At 37.3% G+C, this 24,947-nt stretch overlaps 1 protein-coding gene and 1 non-coding gene across 8 annotated transcripts in view; both read left to right on the top strand.

Moving 5' to 3' along the window:
- Window positions 1-24,947, top strand: part of CEP112 (centrosomal protein 112) — a 595,424-nt gene that overhangs the window by 127,693 nt on the left and 442,784 nt on the right. For all 7 annotated transcript variants that reach the window (XM_056817269.1, XM_056817267.1, XM_007482762.3 and 4 more), the window contains exon 12: window positions 6,534-6,677. In XM_056817269.1, coding sequence (XP_056673247.1) covers window positions 6,534-6,677 — 144 coding nt within the window. The remainder of the gene's footprint in view (window positions 1-6,533; window positions 6,678-24,947) is intronic.
- LOC130457610 (U2 spliceosomal RNA) lies at window positions 3,272-3,463 on the top strand. The gene has a single exon (XR_008916915.1). It is a non-coding gene; the product is annotated as a U2 spliceosomal RNA (small nuclear RNA).

The following is a 24,947-nucleotide window of genomic DNA, read 5'->3' as shown; positions in this document are numbered from 1 at the left end:
GACAATAACAATTCAACACTGCAGATAATTTAGTTTCCAACCCTGAGAATGAAATCTAGTAAGGTATAACATGCGTGCCAAGGTGTTGAAACTTGACTTTTATCTCATCTTGGAAAATGTTACCATTTTTAAAAATGTGAAGAATGATTAAACTTCAGAATCACTACAATGATATATTTGCTGAAAATACCAAGCAGCAAAAAGTATCTGTTAGATATTAACAATAGATTTTTCCTAAACCCAGGAAATAAGGATGAAAGACATTTTAATATTATTAGGTTCAGGATTCGATCCTACAATTTCAGTAGCAAAGGAAATTCCCTGTTGAGACTCTGTCCTTCAGTGCAAGCAACTCTGTACCTCCCGGTTTTAAAGAGCTGTCAAGAGCCTGAGAGATTAAGCGATTTACCCAGGATTTTGCTGCCAGTATGTGCAGAAGAGAAATTTTAAAGGCTTTCACTCTCTATCCACCATACAACTCTGCCTCTATTATTACTATGGACGTTCTTCTTTTTCTATTTTATTTTAAAAATTTTTTATTGAGAATATTTTTTCATGTTTAAATGATTCATAATCCCTTCCCTCTCTCTGCTCTCTCCTCCCCCCTTCCAAAGCTGACAAGCAGTTCCACTGTGTTAGACATGTATCATTGTTCAAAACATATTTCTGTTATTTATATTTAAGTAGAGTGATCTTTTAACATCAAAACTCTAATCACATCCCTATCACTCTGTGTGATCCAGCATATGTTTTTCTTTTGCATTTCAGTTCCCACAATTTTTTCTCTGCATGTGGATAGTGTTCTTTCTCACAAGTTTCTCTGGATTGTCCTGGGTCATTGCATTGCTGCTAGTAGAATAGTCCATGACATTCGATTGTGTCACAATAATATATCAGTCTCTGTGTAAAATGTTCTCCTGGTTCTGCTCCTTTCATTCTGCATCAATTCCTGGAGGTCTTTACCAATTCACATGGAATTCCTCCAGTTCATGATTCCTTTCAGCACAATAATATTCCATCACCAACATATACCACAATTTATTCATCCATTCTCCAAACAATGGACTCACACTCATTTTCCAATTTTTTGCCACCACAGAAGCATGACTATGAATATTTTTGTACAAGTTTTTTTCCTTATTATCTTTTTGGGGTACAGACTCAGAAGTGGTACATCTGGGTCAAAGGGCAGGCATTCATTTGAAGCCCTATGCACATAGTTCCGAATTGCCCTCCAAAATGATTGAACCAATTCACAAATCCATTAGCAGTGTATTAATGTCCCAATCTTGCCACATCCCCTCCAACATTTATCACTTTCCTTTGCTGTCATATTGGCCAATCTGCTAGGTGTGAGGTGGTACCTCAGAGTTGTTTTAGCAATCTCCTTTTTAAAAAGGTTATATTCCAAAAGTTCTTCTGCAAGTTATTTCAGTTTTCAGGATGAATCATAAACCCTTTTTAGATTATACTTTGTTATACATATTAGGTTATTATAATTTTCTATTGTATCACAGTTATGTTTATTTATAATATTTTAATTATTTGTGTAAGTGTCCTTTCTTTTATTGGGCTATGAGCATGATGAAGACAAGGACTTGAGCATATGGGTCAGAGGCAGAACATGAACCCAAATATTCTCTACTGTGGCTAGATCTCTAGTAGAAATTTAGGGCTTCCTTTTGAATAGTTGTAGCAGCCCCAAACTTCATAACCCTGCAGCCAATCTGAGAGTGAACCACACTGAATTTTTCATGTCAGTCAAAAGGCTTACTATGTCATAGACATTATGCTAAAGAACGGTAAAAACAGTTTATACCCTCAGGGAGTGTACTTTCTAATACAAACAATAACAAAAAAATGATTACTTAAATGACATGTACAGAGTAGATGGAAAGTAATTTGTAAAGGGAAGACATTAGCATATTTTTCAGCCAACAGACATATATACTCTATTATTGGGCCCATTCTTGAAACTTTTCTAGTTTGTCATAACTTGTCAGAATTAGTGCTCCAGTGGAGGGGTGGATTGGTAGAATGGACTGGGATTGGATCACCTTAGTGAGCTTGTGTTCGATGAACCCAAAGATCCCAGCTTTTGGGAAAAGAACTCACTATTTGACCAAAACTGCCTGGAAAATTGAAAAACAGTATTTAGATTTAGATTGACATCTTACAGTCTATACATACCAAGATAAATTCAAAATGGATAAGTAACTTGAATAAAAAGAGTGAAATCATAAATAAATTATGTGAACATAGAATAGTATATCTGTCAGATCTATGGGAAAGGAAGGAATTTGAGACCAAGCAAGAGACCGAGAACATTGCAAAATGTAAAATAAAAGACTATGACTATATATTTGTATTAAATTAAAAAGGTTTTGTACAAATAATACCAATGCAACCAAAATTAGAAGGAAAGCAACCAACTGGAAAAACATTTTTATAGCAAAACTCTCTGACAAAGGTTTAATTTCCAAAATATATAAGGAACTAAGTCAGATCTACAAAAAATCAAGCCATCCTCCAATTGACAAATGATCATGGGACATGAATAGAAAGTTTTCCCGTGAAGAAATCAAAACTACCAATAAGCACATGAAAAAGTATCCTAAATCCCTCCTGATTAGAGAAATTAAAATAAAAACAACTCTGAGGTACTGTGAACAAGGGGATGACGAGAAACAAGAAAATTTGAAGTTTGAAGAAATGCTTCAGAAGAGAAGCAAATGGAACCTCACAAGACCTGGTGGGATAGGATGGAATTCCATCCAGGTTCAAAAACAGTTGGAGGAGAAAAACCAAAGTTTTTCTTATCTGGGACTCTTTGAAGCTGGGAGGGCATACTATAAATCTCTTAATCCTCTGCTTGAACAGAAGATTTCAATTCACAACTGGAGCCAATTTTTCAGATAAAGACTTTTTTTTTTTACCTTAAGGGAACCCAGAGCTTATTCCTAAAAAGATACCTAGGTCAAACCCTCAAAAGCTATATAGGAAAGAAATCTTAGGGACTTCCTCTTCCCACTGCCCTTTCATTTCTTTTTCAACAACTTTATACTCAAATAAATTGGATATCTTGATTTATAATAGAACTTGAATCAGAGTCTATGTGTTAGGAGGTGAGCTTCAAATCCATCAGTTAAGAAGGGGACTGGGGGAAACAGACTTACCCTTTAGTCTAGACTGACTAACTCAATTGGTAAAGCTCAACTTAGAGAAAAAGGGAGGAAGTGTCATGTAGTATTCAGTCTCCAAAAGCTGAACATTAGCTTCTCGGCCTTTTGGCTAAGATCAAGTGTAGTATCTGTTCTTATCAGTTTAATATCTGATACATCCTCTATCCAAGGACAATATATTAAATAGATTTTTGTAACAGGGAGATGGAACAGGAGCTTGCTCCTTCCACTCCACGCATCGACCTGGTATTGCAGTACTTCTGGGCAAAGGAGAAATTTACCCAGATGTTTCTTCTGTGTAAAAATGGGTCACATGGTCCGAGACTGTTATTTAAAGGCACAATTATTCCAAGCTAATAACAAACAAAGGTCTTGGAAGAGCAGCAATAATGCACAAACAAATACAAAATGTTGTGATTGTAATCGCAATAAATTATTGCAAGCACCAAATTTAGAAACCATTGAGAGATACATCCAATAAGGAGCAAAACTATGTTATTAGCAAGTAGTCTCAGGTGCTGCCAATCGAAGTCAGCTATGAAGCCAGGTGCATGGGGTAACATCAAAAAGGTAAAATGGGAAAGGAAATAGGAAAAATGAAAAGGAAGGAGACTACATGCAAATAGAACTTGGGGTGCCAAAAGCACAAAATAAAACTAAAGAACAGATAGAAGAAGAAATACAATTAGATAATGATGTAACAGATTAAAGAGAAAATTTTTGGAACAGTAGAACAAGCTACGAAGAAAGAGGAAGAAACAGAACTGGCAACAGTCTGTAATACACAAACTGTAAATGAATTAATTGAAGCATATGAGCAAACAACAGAAGGGTCCAATGGGGAGGAAAATGCAATAACAGAGAACATTCAAATTAGCAGACCTCCTGGAGACAATGACATGGAAAGCAGGGATGATATTACAAAAGAAAATACCAATGACATAATAGAAAAGTCAACTTTAAATCCTTATGCAGAAGAATTCCAACCAATAGTAACTGCACAAGAAAAAGCAAACACAAACATTACTATGCCATCCTTAAGTCTCCATGATAATTCAATTCCATTGTAAACTGATGATGAATTTCAAAATGAATGTTCAAAGCAACAAGAAAAGTCTGTAGATGAAGAACAAAACTGGGATTTGAACAAAATAGAAATAGAGGCACCTATGGTCCAAGTGTGCCAACAAAATGAGAACACAGAACCAAGGGTCATGATAAAAGTGGGTAATGAGATCTACCCAGCTCTTATCAATACAGGGGCAACTAAATTTGTTTTAAAAACATCTCCCGAAGACAGCCAAATCACAAGTTACATATAAATAATGGGGGCTACAGGGAAAAAACAGAGAGTACCAAAACTGTAATATTTATTGGGAAAGGAAATGGGATTGGAAAACTGGGGGATAAAGGGAAGTTTGTATGGGGTATGGAGGAGAGAGGGTATATTGCTTGGTGAGGCAAGGGAGGGCGATGCCCCCTGCTGAGAGGAAGCAGCAGGGGTCCAATGAGGTCTGTTTGTCTTTGAATGACTGAACTGAAGTTCAGCTTCCTCTATGACCAGAAAAGATAGTCCACTTATCTGACTGCGAATTCAAATAATATAAAGTTTAATAACCAGTTGGAATTGGAGTTTTCCTTAGCTTCAGAGCATAACGCCAGGACCCAGAGGCTGGTGGAGGGTTTGTCCCACTCCCGTCTACTCTATATCAGTCCAGTTTTGTATAATTCAGAATCTTAGCAGTAGATAGAAAGCAAACAAGAACAGGTCTAACCTTCAGAAGCCTGTGTCTTCGGGCTGAACCAAGAAGAGCATGCCACTCCAGACTGGGCTGAATAAGCTCCTTTCTCCTTCCACACCAGGAAGCAAGTCCAACCCCGGCAGGAAGGAAGTGCTAGTCACAAGACCCAACTGCCACTCCCAGTTGGCCCCTTCCCCCACAAACTCTCAGTCTTGTTTCCTTTCCACACTTCCTTTTCAAAGCTCTCCTCGCTAATACAGTACCACCTTATACCTAGCACACTGGCCAATATGGCATCAAAGGAAAGTGATAAATGTTGGAGGGGATGTGGCAAAATTATGATACCAATGCATTGTTGGTGGAGTTGTGAATTGGTCTAGCCTTTGTGGAAGGCAATTTGAAACTATGCAAAAAGGGCTTTAAAAGTATGCCTACCTTTTGACCCAGCCATACCACTTCTGGGTTTGTATCCCAAACAGATAATAAGGAAAAATACTTGAACAAAATAGTCATAGCCACACCCTTTGTGGTGGCAATAAATTGGAAAATGAGAGGGTGTCCATTGACCAGGGAATGGCTGAACAAATTATGGTATATGATGGTAATGGGATATTATTCTGCTGAAAGGAATAATGAACTGGAGTAGTTCCATTTGAATTTGAAACACCTCCAGGAATTGATGCAGAGGGAAATGACCAGAACCAGGAGAACATTATACATAGAGACTGATACATTATGGCACAATTGAACACAATGGACTTTCCTACTAGCAACAATGCAATGACCCAGGACAATCCAGAGGAAATTATGAGAAAGAACACTGTCCACATGCAGAGGAAGAACTATGGGAACAGAAATGTAGAAGAAAAACATTTGATGATTGATCATGTAGTTCAATGGGGATGTAATTAGGGTTTTGATGTTAAAAGATCAGTTTACTGCAAATATGAGTAACATGGAAATAGGCTTTGAATAATGATGCATGTATAACCCAGTGGAACTACTTGTCAGTTCCAGGAGAGAGGAGGGAAGGTGTGTGAGTGTGTGTGTGTGTGTGTGTGTGTGTGTGTGTGTGTGTGTGTGTAAAATTCATGAATCAAGTAACCATGGAATAATATTCTAAATTGAAAAAATGAAGACCAACTAAAGTTAGGGCAAATAATTTATAAGTATAGTATGTCTGTATTAAGCTATTGAAAGTACTGGTGAAGCCAGGTATATGACCCAGTAGCTGCACCACTGGGTCTAAAATCAGGAAGATCTGAATTCAAATTTAATCTCAGATACTAATGTGACTCCAGGTAAATTATTTAACCTGTCTAACTTAGTTTAACCACTTACAAAATGAGGTGTGGTAATAATAGCACATAATTCTCATGATTGTTGTACTAATAAAAAGAAACTTTGCAACACTAAAAAAAAAAAAGAATAATTAGTACTCCACTGGCATACTCTGAGAATCTAAGCTTACTTATAATATCACTGTGAGATAGTCAAGTACTATAGGCTCCAAGCATGTGAGGATTTTGAAAAAAATTGAAAAGTGGGGTATTTTAAGGTACTTAAAAAATCCATTGATGTGATTTTTAATTATGTTTTTATTGTGCAGCTTCATAATGTGGTTGCAGAGATGGAGAGAGAAAAATTTGAGCTCCAAAAGAGACATACAGAAAATATCCAAGAACTGCTTGAAGACACAAATATACGTCTTTGTAAAATGGAGGAAGAATACATGGCACAAACAAAGGCTACGGTAAGAATTAATATATAGAATCTATAACTGGATGGATTTTTTATACCTTCAGTTATTATACAGAAGATAAATAAATTCTTTGATTAAGTTAAAATTTTATATTTCATTTCAGAGTTTATGAATCCTCTGACACATTCATAAAATTATAGATTTAAGTTAGGATGGACCTTAGAAATCATTAATTCCAACCCCCTCATTTTCTTAAACCTTTACCTTCTGTCTTAGAATTAATACTGCATTTGTTCTGAGGCAGAAGAGCAGTAAGAGCTAGGCAATGGGGGTTAAGTGACTTGCCCAGGATCATAGAGCTAAGAAGTGAAGCCAGATTTCAACCTAGGACATTCCATCTATAAACTTGTCTCTGAGTCTGTTGAAACCACCTAGTTATCCCCTATGCCCTCATTTTAGGTTATGAAACTGAGGCAGAGAGAGATTATGATTTTCCCAAGCAGAACTGGGTTTGAACTCAGGTTTTTTAACTTTGAATTCAATACTTTTTCATATAATAATATACTCAGATGTTCTAGGGAAAGACCATGCTTTCCATACCCCTAGCAAATAGATGTAAGGCAGTAGTGGAATCTAGTGACAAGATAAAGGGACAAAGATGATAAAGAACTTAAGATGTCAGGTGCAGCAATTAGAGGGATCAAAAGGCATTTTCCAATTACTTGCAGAGTGCAATGTCTGTTATTTCTGCCAATAATAAGTTTTACATGACTTATCCACGGACTTCTGGGTAAAAATGGCTGCAGCTTAGATGCAGGAATCGACCTTTCCTCAACGCCTACTGATATAGTCTACTTCTATAGGAAAAAGAAACCAAATTCATATGAACAAAGGGACTCCACAGTAGGGCACAGCATTGAAGGTATGTGGGATTGGGCATTTCCACATTATAAGGGGATGAAATAACTTCTACCAAAACTCGAGTTGATCTACCATTCCCCACCCCACCTACAGAGCCAGTGCACTAAATTCAGAGCCAGCAATCACTAGAATCAGTGAGCAAACCAGGGGCACATCTGAGTCCTCAGTAGCTGACTAAGACCACCAAAGGCCTGCCCCTGAGAGCAGCTAGACTTGAGACCCTAACAGGTGGAAGAACACAGAACTCAAGCATGGAAATAGCGCAGAGAAGAGCTGCAAACAGTAGAAAATGAGAAGTCTTGAGATGTGGCCTCAGGCAAAAACTGGGCTCCTTAGCTCTATACACACAGAGAGCCTGCCCTCCTCCCTCAGACTTCTGACTGGAAAGGGAGGGAAAAACCAGCATAGTGATGGCAAAAACTCAACTTCCCAACACCAAGAATAACAAGAAGAAGGCTTTGACCCTGGATAATTTTTATGGAGAAGAAATCCAGACAACAGAGGACATAGGAGAAGAGGACCTTCAAATAATGCATCCAAGCCTTCCAAAAACAATGGAAAATGGCCACAAGCTCTTGAAGAATTTAAATTGGAGCTTATCAAAAAGATGGAAGAATATTGACAAGAAAAGTGGGAAATAGTTAAAAAAACAAACAAACAAGAAATCATAGTTGAATACCAAAAGGTTAAAGCAGAAAACCAGGCCTTGAGGATCATAATTGGGCAATTGGAAACCAATGATCTTGCAAAACACCAATAATTAACAAAGCAAAGTCAAAAGACTGACCAAATAGAAGAAAACATAAAACATCTGAAAAGATGATAGATCAGGAAACCAGAGCATGAAAGGACATTTTGAGAATCAGCGGTCTACCTGAAAACCCAGAAATAAACAGAAAGATTGACATCACACTACAAGAAATTATCCAAGAAAACTGCCCTGATGTTCTTGACCAAGAAGGCAAAATAGACATTGAAAGAGTTCATAGAACAACCTCTAAACTAAATCCTCAAAAGACAACCCCCAGGAATGTATTTGCCAAATTCAAGAGCTTCCAAGCTAAGGAGAAAATTTTTCAAGAAGCCAGAAAGAGATAATTCAGACATCAAGGAGCACCAATCAGGATCACACAAGATCTGGCAACTTCCACACTAAAGGACCACAAGGCTTGGAATATGATATTCAGAGAGGCAAGAGAATTGGGTCTTCATCCAAGGATCACCTACCCATCAAAACTGACTATATACTTCCAGGGGAAAGTTTGAGTATTCAACAAAATAGAAGATTTTAAAGTATTTGTAAAAAAAAGACCAGAACTAAGTGGAAAGTCTGATGTCCAAACACAAAGATCAAGAGAAAAATGAAAAGGTAAATAAGAAAGAGAGAGGAAAGGGGGGAAAGTGTTTTTCTTTATTTCAATTTTCTTTTTTAAGGGCTTCAACAAGATTAAATTGTTTATATTCATATATGGAAAAATGTTATTTGTAACTCAAAAATTATATTCACTATTATAGTAATAAGAAGAATCTTTACTAAAGATTGGGGTAATAAATGGTCTAAGATGATATGCAAAAAAAGAAAAAGGGAGGAGGATAATAGAAGATGGCACCAAGACAAACTTGAAGGAATAAGATAAATAGGATAATTTATATCACATAAAGAGGTGCATAGGAAGGGGAGGTGAAGAATACTCTTATAAGAAGGAGATTAAGAGAGTGCTAACAGGAAATAATTAAAACTTATTTTAGTGAAATCGGTTCTGAGAGGGAGGAAGATCTAGATTCATTGGGGTATAGAATTCTATGTTATCCTACAGGGAATGTGAGAAGAGAAAAATTAAGGGGGAGAGTGGGATGGGGAGTATAAAAAATAGGAAGGAAAGAGGGGGGGTAGTGAATTTAATAGACTCTAAAAAAATAAGAAGAGGAAAAAAGGGAGGGGGCAGAAAGGGAAGTAAAATAAAGGTGGAGATTATGGGGACTGTTTAAAAGCAAACCACTGGTTTAAAAAGATATAGCGAAAGAAGAAAGGGCAGAACTAGAAGAGGTTATCAAAATGTTGGGGAATACAGAGGTGGTTATCAGAACACTGAATGGGAATGGAATGAACTCATCCATAAAAGAAAAGCAAATACCAGAGTGGATTAGAAACTAAAATCCTACCATATCTTGTCTACAAGAAACACTCACGAGGCAGGTAGATACACACAGGATGATGGTCAAATGCTGGAGCAAAATCTGTTGGTTTTCAAATGAGAAAAAGAAGGCAGGACTTGCAATCATGATATCTGAGAAAGCCAAAGTAAAAACAGATCTGATCAAAAGAGATAGGGATGGTAATTACATCCTGATAAAAGGCAACATAGACAATGAGGAAATATCAGTACTTAATATGTATGCACCAAATGGTATAGCACCCAGATTTCTAAAGGAGAGACTAGTGGAGTGGAAGGATGAAATAGATAGAAAAACTATACTAGTGGGAGACCTGAACCTTCCTCTATCAGATCTAGATAAATCAAACAAAAAAAATAAGAAAGAGGTAAGATATGTGAATGAAATCTTAGAAAAATTAAGAGTTAATAGATATGTGGAGAAAAATAAATAGGGACAAAAAGGAATACACCTTCTTTTCAGTAGTACATGGTACATTCACAAAGATTGACCATGTACTAGGGCATAAAAACGTGGCAAAGAAGTGCAAAAAAAGCAGAAATAATAAATGCAACCATTTCAGATAAAAATGATAATTATTAAGGGTTCATGGAGCAGCAAATCAAAAATTAATTGGAAACTAAATAATATGATTTTCTAAAATCAGTTAATTAAAAACCAAGTCATATAAACAATTAACAATTTCATTGAAGAAAATGACAATGATGAGACATCCTTTGAAAATCTATGCGAAATAGCCAAAGCAGTACTGAGGAGGAAATTTATATCCTTGAGTTCATATATTAACAAATTAGGGAGTGCAGGGGTCAATGAATTGGGCATGCAAATCCAAAAATTTGAAAGTGAACAAATTAAAAATCCCCAGATGAAAACTAAATTAGAGATGCTAAAGATTAAAGGAGAAATTAACATAATTGAAAGTGAAAGAACTATTGAATTAATAAATATGTCTAGAATCTGGTACTTTGAAAAAACAAAATAGGCAAAGGAATTGTCAATCTGATGGGGAAAAAAGGAAAGAAAAAAACCAAATTAACAGTATGCAAGATGAAAAAGGGGACCTCACCTCTAATGAAGAGGTAATTAAGTCAATCATTAAAAAGTATTTTGCCCAATTATATGGCAACAAATATGGCAATCTAGGTGATATGGATGAATAGTTGTCAGTAATTGGGTTCTATGGCTTTCCAGAATATCATATTCCATGCCTTTCAGCCATTCAATGTAGATGCAACCAGATCTTGTGTTATCCTCAGTGTGGTTCCATGGTATGTGAATGGCTTCTTCTTAGCAACTTGTAATATTTTTTCCTTGGTCTGATAGTTCTTGAATTTGGCTATAACATTCCTGGGTGTTGTCAGCTGGGAATTAAGTCCAGGAGGTGATCTGTGTATTCTTTCAATCTCCACTTTTCCCTCTTGTTCTAGAATATCAGGGCAGTTTTCTTGGATAATTTCCTGTAGTTTGAAGTCCAGGTTTTTTCTTTTGTCATGGTGTTCTGGTAGACCAGTGATTCTTAAGCTGTCTCTCTTGGAACGATTTTCTTAATCTTCTGTTTTGAGAATGAGGTGCTTCATATTTTCCTCAATTTTTTCATTCTTTTGATTTTGTTTCATAGTGTTCTGCAGCCTTGTTAAGTCAATTGATTCTAGTTGTTGTATTCTTTTTCTTAAAGACTGGATTTCATCCCTGGCTTTTTGGTCATCCTTCTCCTTCTGGTCTGATTTTCTTTGGAAGTCATCGTTCATCCTCTTTGCCTCATCTTTCATCTTCTTTGCCTCATCTTTCATCTTCTATGCCCCATCTTTCATCTCCTTTGCCTCATTTTCAAACTGGTTGATTTTGGCTTTGAAAACACTATTTTCTTGTTTTAGTTCAAGTGCCTCTGTTTCCAGATGACTTATCTTAGTATTTAAGTTCTTTTCCCAGTTGTCTTCAGACTCTCTTAATTGTGTTTTGAATTGTATTTTGAGCCCTTCCAGAACCTGTATCCATTTAACTTGGTTTCTGGATTTTTGCTTGGTGTTCCCTCACCCTTCTCTGTTCCATTTGCTCTTTGTTCATTGCCTGTATAGAAGCTGTCGATTGTAATCTCTTTTTTCTTTTTCTATTATTTGCTCATATTTTCCCCTTCTTTACAACCTGCCATTGCCTTAGCTCTTCCTCCTCTCATTTTTTTGTGATTTTGGTCTTTTCTTTCTGCCTTCATCCTTGGAGTTTTGTCAGTAATTGGGTAATTTTTGGCTGTAATCCCTAAAATCTCATATATTTGATTTAAAATTCCATCTGTAAAATGGGAACCTTTATCTGAGTTGGGACTCCAAATCTTGGAATAATTTCTCTTAGCAAGATCTTTACAAATGCTGACATTTTTAGCAGATAGAAATGCTTCTGGCCATCTAGTCAATTTATCTACCAGTACTAAACAAATCTTATACTTTCCTGCTTTTGGCATGCTGATATAATCTATCTACAGATTTTCAAAAGGGCTGTATGTTAATGGCCTCCAATCAAAACCTTTTTTTCTTAAATATATACTAATTGAATCTTTGCCATATAGAAAGGCTTGAACAGACTTTATTAGCCACAGTGGTTATTCTTGTAACCACTCATACCCTTTTTATTGTATCAATAAAGGCTCATGCCCCAAAATGTCCTTTGTTATGTATAGATTGGCATATATGGTTGTAAAAAAATTTTAGTAAGATAGGTTTTCCATTAGATGTCATCCAGATCCAACTTTCTTCACTAGCTCCAAACCTTTGCTTCCATTTATGAATCTCACCATCCTGATGTGCTTTTTGAAGATCTGTTGACTCGATGATAGAGAAATTCATAATGTCGGCTGCAGCATTCTGTGCTGCAAATTTCGCTGTGGCATCAGCACGGTAATTACCCTTGGGCACTGGATCTCTACCAAAAGAACAACATTTGCAGTATAGCATAGCCAATTGCTTTGGTTTTTGGATAGTTGCCAGCAACTTTCTTATAATCCCAGCATGAGTTATCTGTTTCCCTCCAGATGTTATAAAACCTCTCTGTTTCCAGATCGATCTAGTCACATGACAGATTGAAAACGCTTTTCACAAATCTGTAGGCAAGATAGCCTTCAGCCAATATACAAGCATGTTTTAAAGCGATTAATTCTGCCCCTTGAACACTCATACTCGTGCGTAATTAAGCATACCATAGCGTGTTAAACTCTGTTATTACTTCTGAACCTGTGTGTTATGTTTATAACAGCGGAGTGGGGAGGAGAAGGGAATAAAGGGATGGTGAGAGAGAGAATAAGTGTGTGTGGTAGTGTAATATTTATTGGGAAAGGAAATGGGGATTGGAAAAATGGGGGATAATGGGAGTTTTGTATGGGGTATGGAGGAGTTAAGGGGAGAGAGGGGATGTTGCTCGGTGAGGCAAAGGAGGGAGATGCCCCCTGCTGAGAGAAAGCAGCAGGGGCTGATAAGGACTATTATTCCTGGAATGACTGAAATGAAATTCAGCTCCCTCTATGACCAGAAAAGATAGTCCACTTATCTGACTATGAATTCAAAGAATATGAAGTTTAATAAACAGTTGGAATTGGAGTTTTTCCTCAGCTTCAGAGTTGAGGCCAGGCCCAGAGGCTGGCGTAGGAATTTTCCCACTCCCTTCTACTCTATATCAGTCCTGCTTTGCCTAATTCAGAGTCTTAGCAGTAGATAGAAAGCAAACAAGAACAGGTCTAACTTTCAGAAGCCTGTGTCTTCGGGCTGAACCAAGAAGAGGCGGCACACCACACCAGACTGGCTGAACAAACTCCTCTCTCCTACAACACCAGGAAACCAGTTCCACCTGACAGGAAGGAAGTGCTAGTCACCAGACCCAACTGCCACTCCCAGTTTCCCCTTCCCCCACAAACTCTCAGTCTTGTTTTCTTTCCACAGTGGAAATTATCAGTGATGAGTTAAAATCTGTTTAGCTCTCATCTCCCTAATGAAAGGATTCAAGAGGGGTATCCCTCTAATGATATTTAAGCAGAGGTGGACAGAGACTGATGCCCAGACTCGAGGCTTCTTTGGTTTGATGAATAGACTTTTCCCTAGGCCTTTGTTAAAGCCTGGGACCCACAAAAACCTCCTCTGGACACAGTCCTGTTGGGAAAGGCTGAATGGTGGTCAACGCTGGATTTGACTTTGACCAAAGCTTGGTAGATAGCCTTTCCCAGTTCCCTCTTTCTCCCCTTATAATTGTCTTTATTATCCTTTAAAAAACAACCTTAATCTTACTGTGATTTACTCAGAAGGGTGGTTTGTTTAACAGGAAATAGGGAGAGTTAGGAAGGAGGGATTAGGAGACCATATAAAGTCACATAAGCAGTTTGTGTCTTCTCTGCTCATCTGAGCCAAGTGGTTAGGCTTCTGCATTTCCTCTTCCTTTCTTGTAAAATATCTACTAGACTAATCTAAAGTAAGTCCATAGTGTCTTTCCTGGGAAGGCACAGGTTGGGACAGTCTTTGGGGTGACCCCTGCAAGTCTTAGGGGTGAAATTCCCCTCAACAGCAGATGGTGGTATCTCTGCTCCTTTGCTCCAGTGAATTCAGGAAACTTTCTGTTCCTTGAGGACAAGGAGAAATTGAGGAAATCTTCAGGTTTCCCAGTTTTGGGTCCTGAACTCAGGTCTTCCATTCCCTTCTCACTCTGAGTCCAGAAAGCAAAGACCCCCTCCTTTGTTCCATTTCCCACAAGCCTCTTTTCTCCTTCCAACTGTCACTCCTGTCCCTGCTTGCAACATTCCAATTGGTTCCTTTCTGTGCCTTGCTCATTCCTTTATGTGTAATAAATACTATTTTGCACAAGTGAAGAGCCATCCGTGAAAAGCAGAAGATCAGGATTTTATATTGGTATGTCTTAAATATCTTGTCTTGGATGTTCTGCTATCCCTATACCGGTCATGCATTCATGTAGTGGTTCCTCATTAGTTGATAAGTCAGGTAATACTGTTGCTGGATTTAAAGCACTATACATTTTGAGTTGTATGGTTTCATATCTCAGAAGAAACTATTTCATACTTTGCTATCCATTGATCAGAGAACACTTGAGCCTGAAATCTAAGCATAAAGGCTTCATCTTGATGTGAGCAATATACAGTGAGTGGACACACAAGAACCAAATCTGCAGACTTCTGCACCAACAATGCAGCAGCTGCAACACCATGGAAGCATGGAGTGATTCCAGCTGCAATTGGGTCCAACTGTGCACTGTAATTAGCTACAGGGTGGTGATTTGGTCCTAGGGTTTGTACTACAACTCCTGAAACTATTCCTTTACACTCATGAACAAATAACTGAAAAGGCTTAGAGTATTCTGGGATCCCAAGGGCTGGAACAGCCTCTTTAAATTTTGTTATTGCTTGTAGATATTCAGCCTTGATTTTCAGTGGTTCAGGTTTTGAATTTTTTGTTAGATCAGTGAGACATTTGGTCAATTCACTGTATCCCAAGATCCACTAGCTACAGAATTCCATTATGCCAAGTATTGCCCGCAGTTGACTCTTTGTTTTTGGTGCACTAAGCTTTTGGATGTCAGCTAATTGCTTTTGGGAAATACTTCTAGAACCCCCCAATAGTATGAACCCTAAATACTCAATTCTTGGCACTCACCACTGAAACTTTGCTTTGTAGATCTTATGTCCTTGCTTATACAACTTACACAAAAGAAATTTGCTGTCCCTTAAACAGACTTGTGCATTTGGAGACATTAGAATAATATTATCAACAAAATGCACTTGCTTGCTTTCCTTAAACCGAATAGTCTTTAGGTCTTTATTTAGGATTTGGGAGAACAGGGAAGGACTTTCACAGTATCCCTATGGAAGAAGACTCCAACAGTAGTTATTTCTCTCCTAGGCAAATGCAAAATTTTGGGGGGAATCTTTATGTATCAGGATAGAAAAGAAAGCAGAACATAAGTCTACTGTAAAATATCTGGCACGGCTGGATATAGAGGAGATAATTGTAGCTGGGTTTGTGATAATTGGGTGGGGTTTTACAACATAATCATTGATTGCTCTTAAATCCTGTACAAATCTGTAGGTGCTATGCCCATTTTCATCTAATTTTGTTTTTTTTTCACTGGGAGTATTGGAGTATTGAATTCTGATATGAAGGGTACTATAATTCCTTGCTGTACCAATGATTTGATGATTGGCCTTATCCCTTCCACTTTTTCTTTGCTTAAGGGATACTGAAGGATACAAGGTAGAGGGCCCCACTTTGTAATTACCCTAACAAGAGCTGCTGAATAGAGTAATCCTATATCTGTAGAAGAAGATGCCCAGAGAGAGCTTGGTATATCATCTGGTATAGAGTAAACTGAACTTCTTTGTCCCTCTGTCTGAACTGTATCTAAGAATAACACAGGAAACAGGCTTAAAGATTTCGCAAACTATAAAATTAAATGTTTTAGCATTTCATTATCATTCAAAATAATTTCTGTATTTTTATTTTTAAATCAAACTGTTGAATTAAAATTAAGCCTTTGTAGACGTTCATTCTTCTATGGGCAATATCTTAAGGCTTCATAAAATAATTTTCCGAACAAACAAAAAATTTTCTCTGGAAGTTGTAGTAAGCAAAGATATTCACCACTTGTCTTTTCCTCTTAAACATCCCATTATAACAAAGTTCTAAAGATATGTTTCCAGAATCCTCTTTACTGTTTTGTAGCTCTCAATTTGCACAGAAGATCCCTGTCAAGTAAATTTGCTGGTGAATTTGGCATCAAAAGGAATGAGTATTCTATAGACAAAGGACCCAATGATACCATTTTGGGTTTCATTTTCCTTACCCTTTGTGGTCTCCCAGTTATCCCCACTAATTCCATAGTTCCTACAGACTTGCATTCCTTAGGGGATGTTTGCAAGACAGATTTATTCATTCCCGTATCCACCAAAAGATCACAAATCTGCTCCCCTACTCTCAGTGATACATGGGGTTCCATGCTATTCAGTGGTGAATGTGTCTGCATGACTGATGCCAAAACAGATGAATCTGGGAATTTTATCTCTAATTCCACATCCCCATTTACTTCAGCCTTCAATACTTCAATAATTTACCACATTCTGTTTTTCCCTTCCCTCCTTTTCTCTCAGTGCAACTCTCTCTTTCAGCCCTTGATTGATTTTTTACATGTCATTCATATACATACATATCATATACATACATATCATTTCATATCATCACATTTACATATATATCATATCTTCATATACATGTTATCATAATCAGCTTACTTTTCCACCTTCTTTCTGAGTAAATTCATTCTGTCTTCTCTACTATTGAGAATAATTTTTGAGAATTACAGAAATCCTCTTTCCATGTAGACATATAAAGATTTTTACCTTAATAAGTCCCTTAAATTTGCTCTTATTTACCTTTCTGGCTTCTCCTGTGTCTTGTATTTGGCCTTCAAATTTCTTATTTAGGTCTGACTTATTCCTCAGGAATGTTTGGAAATCTTCTATCTTATTGAATGTCCAATTTTCCCTCTGAAAGAATATACTCAGTTTTGCTGGATAGGTGACTCTGGGTTGTAAACCTAAATCTTTTACCTTCCTGAATATCATATTCCATGCTGTGTAGAGGGAAATTCATCATCTTCCCCTCCTGGATTGCTGACTCAGTTCGTCCCATTTTTTACTTGCCTGTGCTGTGTCCATGGAGGCAAAAAAAAGGATGTAGGTGAACCCTACCTAACTGTAATTTCCTGAGCAGGCAGTTGAGATGGATGGAGAATCCTGCAGTATATGCTTATCTACCTTTTCTATTTCAAGTGATTATTAATAAATTTTATAAAAAATAATGACTTGGAGATATTAATTTTAATCTACCAATACCTTCCAATCCTTTAATGTAGAAGCCTCTAGGTCCTGAGTGATCCTGATTGTAGCTCCATGGTATCTGAATAGTTTCTTTCTGGCTGTTTGTAGTATTTTTTTTCCCCTTGGCTTGGTGGCTCTTGAATTTAGCTATTACATTCCTATAAGTTGTCAGCTGAGGATTTTTTCTGGAGGTAAGCTGTGAATCCTTTTGATTTCAGTCTTATTTTTTGTTCAAGGATCTTTGAGCAGTTATCTTTGAAACTTTCTTGTAATATGATATCCCAGGTTTTTTCATCATCATGGCTTTCAGGTAGTCCAACAATTCTCAGATTGTCTCTCCTAGATCTGTTTTCTAGATTGGTTGTTTTTTCAATACGATATTTCATGTTTTCCTCTGTTTTTTTTTTCATTCTTTTGATTCTGCTTTTTTGTTTCTTGATTTCTCATGAAATCATTAGTTTCTAGATGGTCAATTCTGGGGGGGAGGAGTCAAGATGGCAGCTTAGCAAGCAGCAAAAGTTCAGACTTCATGGAAGACCCTTCCTTACCGATACAGACTGAATGCTCCTAGGGCACCGAAATTCAATCTGAACAACAGTACAGAAGTGGGGAACCCTCCTTCTGGACTCAAATCAAAAGGTATGCCCCCCCAAAAGCCAGAATCCGAGAATACTCAGGGCTAAGGGGAAGGCAGAGGGTAGGTCCCAGGACCCCTCCTGCACAACCCAGAGGGCTGAGCCCCCAGCCGCAGAGGGAACCTCTGAGCAGGCAAAGGGTGCTGGTTTACAGGGTCTACCTTGTGAGCAGCGGGACACCGGGCTCGGAGCATCCAGCTTGGACAGCAGGGAGGAAGCCAGGGAGAAACGGGCGGTGGCTGGGTCCCTCCATCGGGCTCCAGTCTCACCCTTGCCTCGGGCACATCCAGACCAATCCAGTTGAACTAATCCCATCAGAACTCCTCAGAGTTTAGGGAGGTGAGCAAAGGCACTTGTGGACAGTGGAGAAGCAGCTGGAGAGAACCGGAGAGAGCCTGGGTGGCCCAGCCTTCCAGGAGTCTTCAGAGCCTCAGTGCTTCATACCACATACAGCCCAACCCACGTGAACTCATTCCAAGCAAAAGCCTCCAGAGGACAGGGAAGCTAACATTCCTCCCCTAGAGACCATACCAAGAGATCTGACAAAGCTCCAAGAGGGGAGACTGACAGCCCCAAAACCAAAACAAAATGAGAGGAGCAAGAGCACAGCCAAATACGGGGAGCAAAGAAGGGACAAACACGAGCAAACAACAGAAAAAGAAGAAAGAAATTACAATAGACAGCTTCTGCACAGGTAATGAGCAAAGAGCGAATGAAACAGAGGGGGAGGACCCAGCAAAGGAAAAATCAGAAATCCCAGAGAATTGGATACAGGCTTTGGAAGAACTCAAAATGCAATTCAAAACACAATTAAGAGAGGCTTAAAAACTAAGATAAATCATCTAGAAACAGAAAATAGTGTCTTGAAAGCCAAAATCAACCAGCTGGAAAATGAGGCAAAGGAGATGAAAGATGAGGCAAAGCAGAGGAAAGATGAGGTGAAGAAGATGAAAGATGACCTCCAAAGAAAATCCGAACAAAAGGAAAAGGATGACCAAAAAAACGAAGGATGAAATCCAGTCTTTAAGAACCAGAATACAACTTGAATTGAGCGACCTCACAAGGCAGCAAGACACTATAAAACAAAACCAAAAGAATGAAAAAATTGAGGAAAATATGAAGCATCTCATTCACAAAACAGAGGATTTAGAAAATCGTTCAAGGAGAGACAATTTAAGAATTATTGGCCTACCAGAAGACCATGACAAAAGAAAAAGCCTGGACCTTATATTACAGGAAATTATTAAAGAAAACTGCCCTGAAATCCTTGAACAAGAGGAAAAAGTGGAGATTGATAGAATCCACAGATCACCTCCTGTACTTAATCCCCAACTGACAACACCCAGGAATGTTATAGCCAAATTCAAGAACTATCAGACCATAGATGGTCAATTTTGATTTTTTAAGACCTGGTTTTCCTCTGTCAGTTTTTGGTTCTCCTTTTTCAATTGCCCCATTTCTTCTTACTTCACTTTCATTTCTTCTTGCATTACTTTAATTTTTCTTCTCTACTTTTCTTCTATCTCTCTTAGTGGGTTTTTGAAGTATTTTTGAGCTCTTCCACTGTGTCCAATCCATATTTTTCTTTTGGACTTTGTGTGTGTTTACTTTGATTTTGCTGTTCCCTTTTGTGTCTGCACCTTACTCTTTGTCTCCATAAAAACTCTTTAGAGTTAGGTGATTTTTTGTTGTTTGCTAATTTTTCCTATCTAATTATATGTTGACACTGTTTTCTGGGAAGTTGGGGTACCCTCTTAATCTTCAGTCCTTCCTTGATACTATTTTCAGCTTATTTTATGGATTGTTACTAGTTTACCAGAAGATCTGGGGGCTGAGAGCTCTGATAGCCCTCTCCCCATGCTGATACAATTGATCTGTGAGATGCTGATATATTAAATGCTTTCCTCAGCCTTGGGTATATATGCTTTTGATCTCAGTCTGAACTTGGTCAGGTTAAGTGCTGATCAAATTCTAGCCCCAGGCTTAGGCTTAAGTTTTTAGTCTCACGGTGTTCTTGATTCAATCAAGAGCTCCTGTCCTGGAGCTCCACCCTTAGTTTAGGGCAAAAAGATCCTAGGGAGGCTCCCCCAGAGAACTGTGTCCTCACTCACTAAACAATTATGTCCTCATCACAAAGCCAGACAGATTCCTGGCTTCACTCTGGTCCCACTTAGATCAGACCCCTTCAGCCCAGATTGCCCTGGACTGGGACTCTAGACTTCTCCACAAGTTTGAAATTTCAAAGGGTGTGAGTTGGCTTAAACCACTATTTGCCTGGCAGACTCTCAGGGTCTGATTTAGTTTGGGATTAATTTCAGGAACCTGTGAGAACAGATGTGTGGGGAAGTGGAGTGTGTGGTTTGCTCTTGGCTTGCTCTTCACTTTGTTGCTATGCTTCCTGCTAGCTCTGCTCCCCCATCATCTCAATTCCCCAGATGGTCTCTGCCTACTTTTTGGGTTTTTCGTTTTTTTGAAGCTTGTTTCACTCTGTCTCCTTGTTGGTTCTTTCACTCCTTCATTTGTTTTGTGGTGATATTTTACTCTTGGTTGGAGAGAACTTTCATAATGAAATGGCATTGCACTTCTAGTTATTCTCCCATCTTGGCTTCACCCCCAGAAGTATCTAATGGAGCATTTCTTAAAATGGTGTCCTATCTTTGTAAAGCCAAGAGCTAGCACTATCTATCATAGGGATAAACTGGATACCTTCTCATTAAGTTTAGGGGGGCAGGCAAGAATTTCCATTATGACTTTGATTATTCAATTTGGTTCAATGCTACCTATAAATATAAAATAAGAAAAAGAACTTGGAGGAATTAAAATAGACAATGATGAAACAAAATTATCACTCTTTAGAGACAATATGACAATATTCTCAGAGGAACCTAGAGAATTGGTTGAAAACTAGTTAAAACAACTTTTTAAAATTTGCACGATATTAAAAAGACCCACATAAATCATTATCATTTCCATATTCTATAAACAAAACCCATCATATATATATATATATATATATATATAGAAAATATCTATAGAAAATATAAAATATATGGGAGACTACCTGCTAAGACTAAACAAAACCTGTAACTATCTGATCACAATTATAAAACCCCTCCACACAAATAAATACAAAGTGGAAAATAGTTTGCAAAAACTAGGCATACTGAAAAAGAAAACTATAGACCAATCCCCTTAGTGAATATAGATGTAAAAATATTAAATAAGATATTAGCAAAAAGGACTATAGCAAGTTATCACAAGAATTATTCACTATGAATAGGTGAATTTATACTAGGAAAGTAAGGATGGTTTAATATTAGGAAAACCATCCTCATAATTGACCATATCAATAATCAACCACAGAAATCAAATGATTATCTCAATAGATAAAGAAAAAAAACCTTTGACAAAATACAGCACCCATTCCTATTGAAAACATTAGAAAGTATAGGAATAGAAGGACTCTTCCTCAAAATAATAAACAGTATAAATTTAAAACCATTGGCAAATATCATCGGCAATGGGGACAAGTTAGAAGCCTTCCCAATAAGATCAGGAGTAAAGCAAGGATGCCCATTATCACCTCTATTCTTTAATATTGTGCTAGAAACACTAGCTGTAGCAATTAGAAAAGAAAAAGAAATTTAAGGGATTAAAGTAGGCACTGAGGAAACTAAACTATCACTGTTTTCAGATAATATGATGGTATACTTAATGAACCCCAGAAAATCAACTCAAGGACTAGTGGAAATAATTAATAACTTTAGCAAAGTTGCAGGGTACAAGATAAACCCACATAAATCATCTTCATATCTCTATATTTCCAACACAATTCAGCAGCAGGAGTTAGAAAGAGAAACTCCATTTAAACTCATTCTAGACAGTATAACATATTTAGGTATCTATCAAGACAAACACAGGAATTATGTGAACACAACTACAAAACACTAAAAACACAATTAAAACTAGATCTATACAATTGGAAAAACATTAATTGCCACTGGGTAGAATGAGAACAATCCTACCCAAATTAATCTACTTATTCAGTACCATACCCATCAAACTACCAAAAGGCTTTTTCATAGAATTAGAAAAAATTATTGTAAAATTCATCGAGAAGAAGAAATCAAGAATATCATGGGAAATAATGAAATAAAATGTGAGCAATGGGGGACTAGCAGTACCAGATCTTAAATTATACTATAAAGCATTGGTCATCAAAACAATATGGTACTGGCTAAGAGAAAAAAAGAGTAGATCAATGGAAGAGACTATAGGTAAATGTCATCAGAAAGCTAGTATTTGATAAGCCCAAAAACCTCTGCTTTTGAGACAAGAACTCACTATTTGACAAAAAAAATGGTGGGAAAAATTGGAAAACAGTATGGGAAAAATTAGGTTTAGATTAACATCTTACACCATAAACCAAGATAAATTCAAAATAGGTAAATGACTTAAGTAAAGAGTAAAATCATAAATTAGGTGAACACAGAATAGTATACCTGTTAGATCTGTGGGAAAGAAATGAATGTAAGACCAAGAAGAGAGAGAGAACATTACAAAGTGTAAAATGAATGACTTTGATTACATCAAATTAAAAAGGCTTTGTACAAACAAAACCAATGCAACCAAAATGAGAAGCAAAGCAACCAACTGGGAAAACATTTCCAAAACAAAAGTCTCTGACACAGGCCAAAATACTTAAATTTATAAGGAGATAAATCAATTGTACAAAAAAATCAAGCCATTCCCTAACTGAGCAAGGGACATGATTAGGCAGTTTTCTCATGAAGAAATAAAAATTTTCAATAAGCACACAAAAATAGTGTTCTAAATCCCTCCTGATTAGAGAAAAAAAATTAAAACAACTCTGATGTACCACCTTACACCTAGCAGACTGGTCAATTTGGCAGCAAAGGAAAGTGATAAATGTTGGAGGGGATGTGGCAAAATTGGGACACTAATGCATTGCTGGTGGAGTTGTAAATTGGTTCAACTATTTTGGAGTACAATTTGGAATTATGTGCAAAGGGCTTTAAAAGAATGCTTTCCCTTTGATTGTAATATTTATAGTTAAAGATGGGTGGATAAGAAGAACAAGGGATATGGAAGATTTGTAGCAGGGAATGGAGGAGTTGAAGGGAGAGAGGGAATATGGCTGCCATTGAGACAAAGGAGAGAGATGCCCCCTGCCAAGAGGCTATTTTTTTACCAAAATAGGGTGTCCGAGAAATGGGCCACTTAGGATAGCCTGAGGGAATCTCTTATCTATGGATTGATTCCGAAGATATCCCAGAGCAGGTAAACACAGACCCTCCTGAGGGACTAGCCTTTCCCCAGACTTTGGTCACCCAGCAGGGGACTTATAAGGACTGTTTGTAATGGAATGACTGAACTGAGGTTCGGCTCCCTCTATGCCCCCTGGAACGATAGTCCACTTATCTGACTGTGATATTAAAATAAACTAAATTTTAATAACCAGTTTGGATTGGAGATGTATCAGGTTCAAAACTGACTTTGTTTGGCAGCACCTGAGACTACTTTCGAATAATGTGGTTTTGCTCCTTGTTGGATGTATCTCTCCATGGTTTCTAAATTAGGTGCTTGCAATTAATTCTTGCAATTACAATTACAACATTGTTTATTTGTTTGTATTTTATTGATGCTATACTTTATGTTGCTTTTCCAGGTCTTCTGTTTGTTATTAGCTTGAACTAATTGTGTCTTTAAATAACAGTCTTGGACTATGTGACCCATTTTTCCAGATAGGAAACATTTGGGCACATTTCTCCTTTGGTTGCTTTGTGTGTAATTTCTTGTGGGTTTGTATGATTGCAGAGTGGCTAGATTTTTTATTTCTTCAATTTCTTTATGTTTAATTGTGCTATTTGCCTCATTGAGCATGGTTTTAAGCTCTTTTATTATTTCATCTTTTTCTTCTAGGATTTATTTATTACCTATAAATTTATAAGTTTCAGTTTTTCTTAAATCTTCCAGACTTAGTGTTTCCCAGTCTGGGCATTGCAGTTTAAAATATGATCTAATAGGTGTGTCTAATAGGCCTTTCACAAATTGTCTCCTCATGTGTTGGAGATTTTGTTCAGTTAAATTTTCAAATCCAAGCACATCCTCTGCTACTTAAATCACTCTAGTGAGGAACTTTGATGGATGTTCCCCACTTTACTGTCTCAATTTCTCAAATTTTCCCCAAGTATTTGGTCTTTTTGAAAAAACAGTTCATTGCCTCTAATAGATCTTCTCTGGCCTTTTTTAGATAACATAGATTTTCATTATTTGATAACTCTAAGTATATTCCTTCCTCTGGCTATGATGTTAAATTTGGATGATGGAAGGAATCAATTTGAGAAATGAGGAGAGAAGCCAGGATAAAATTAGCTGTTCAAAGTGGGATGGCCTGAAAGGAAGAGAGATTGATACATTCATTTTTTTCCTTAAAAAAGACCTAACATTGTAATATTTTAACAAAATTATTTTGTTATTATAAATTGTTTAAAATAACCCACAGACACCCATGAGGCTCCGAAATTTACAGAACAAAAAGCACTTGACAACTTGGTAGAAAAATGATTTGAGGCTGACTCTTCCCCAATGGGGGAGGCTACTGGCTACCTGCTACCAGCCCAGTCCACTTAGTTCTCTTCCAGAACTTCTGTCTCAGGAAGGACAAACTTAGTTTTGTGCTTGTCAAAGAGTTTCACCAAGGATTCCATG

The sequence above is a fragment of the Monodelphis domestica genome, chromosome 2, assembly GCF_027887165.1.
Source record: "Monodelphis domestica isolate mMonDom1 chromosome 2, mMonDom1.pri, whole genome shotgun sequence".
Classification (NCBI taxonomy): domain Eukaryota; kingdom Metazoa; phylum Chordata; class Mammalia; order Didelphimorphia; family Didelphidae; genus Monodelphis; species Monodelphis domestica.
The sequence above is the reverse complement of the archived record's forward strand: the minus strand, read 5'-3'. Positions and strand labels throughout refer to the sequence as shown.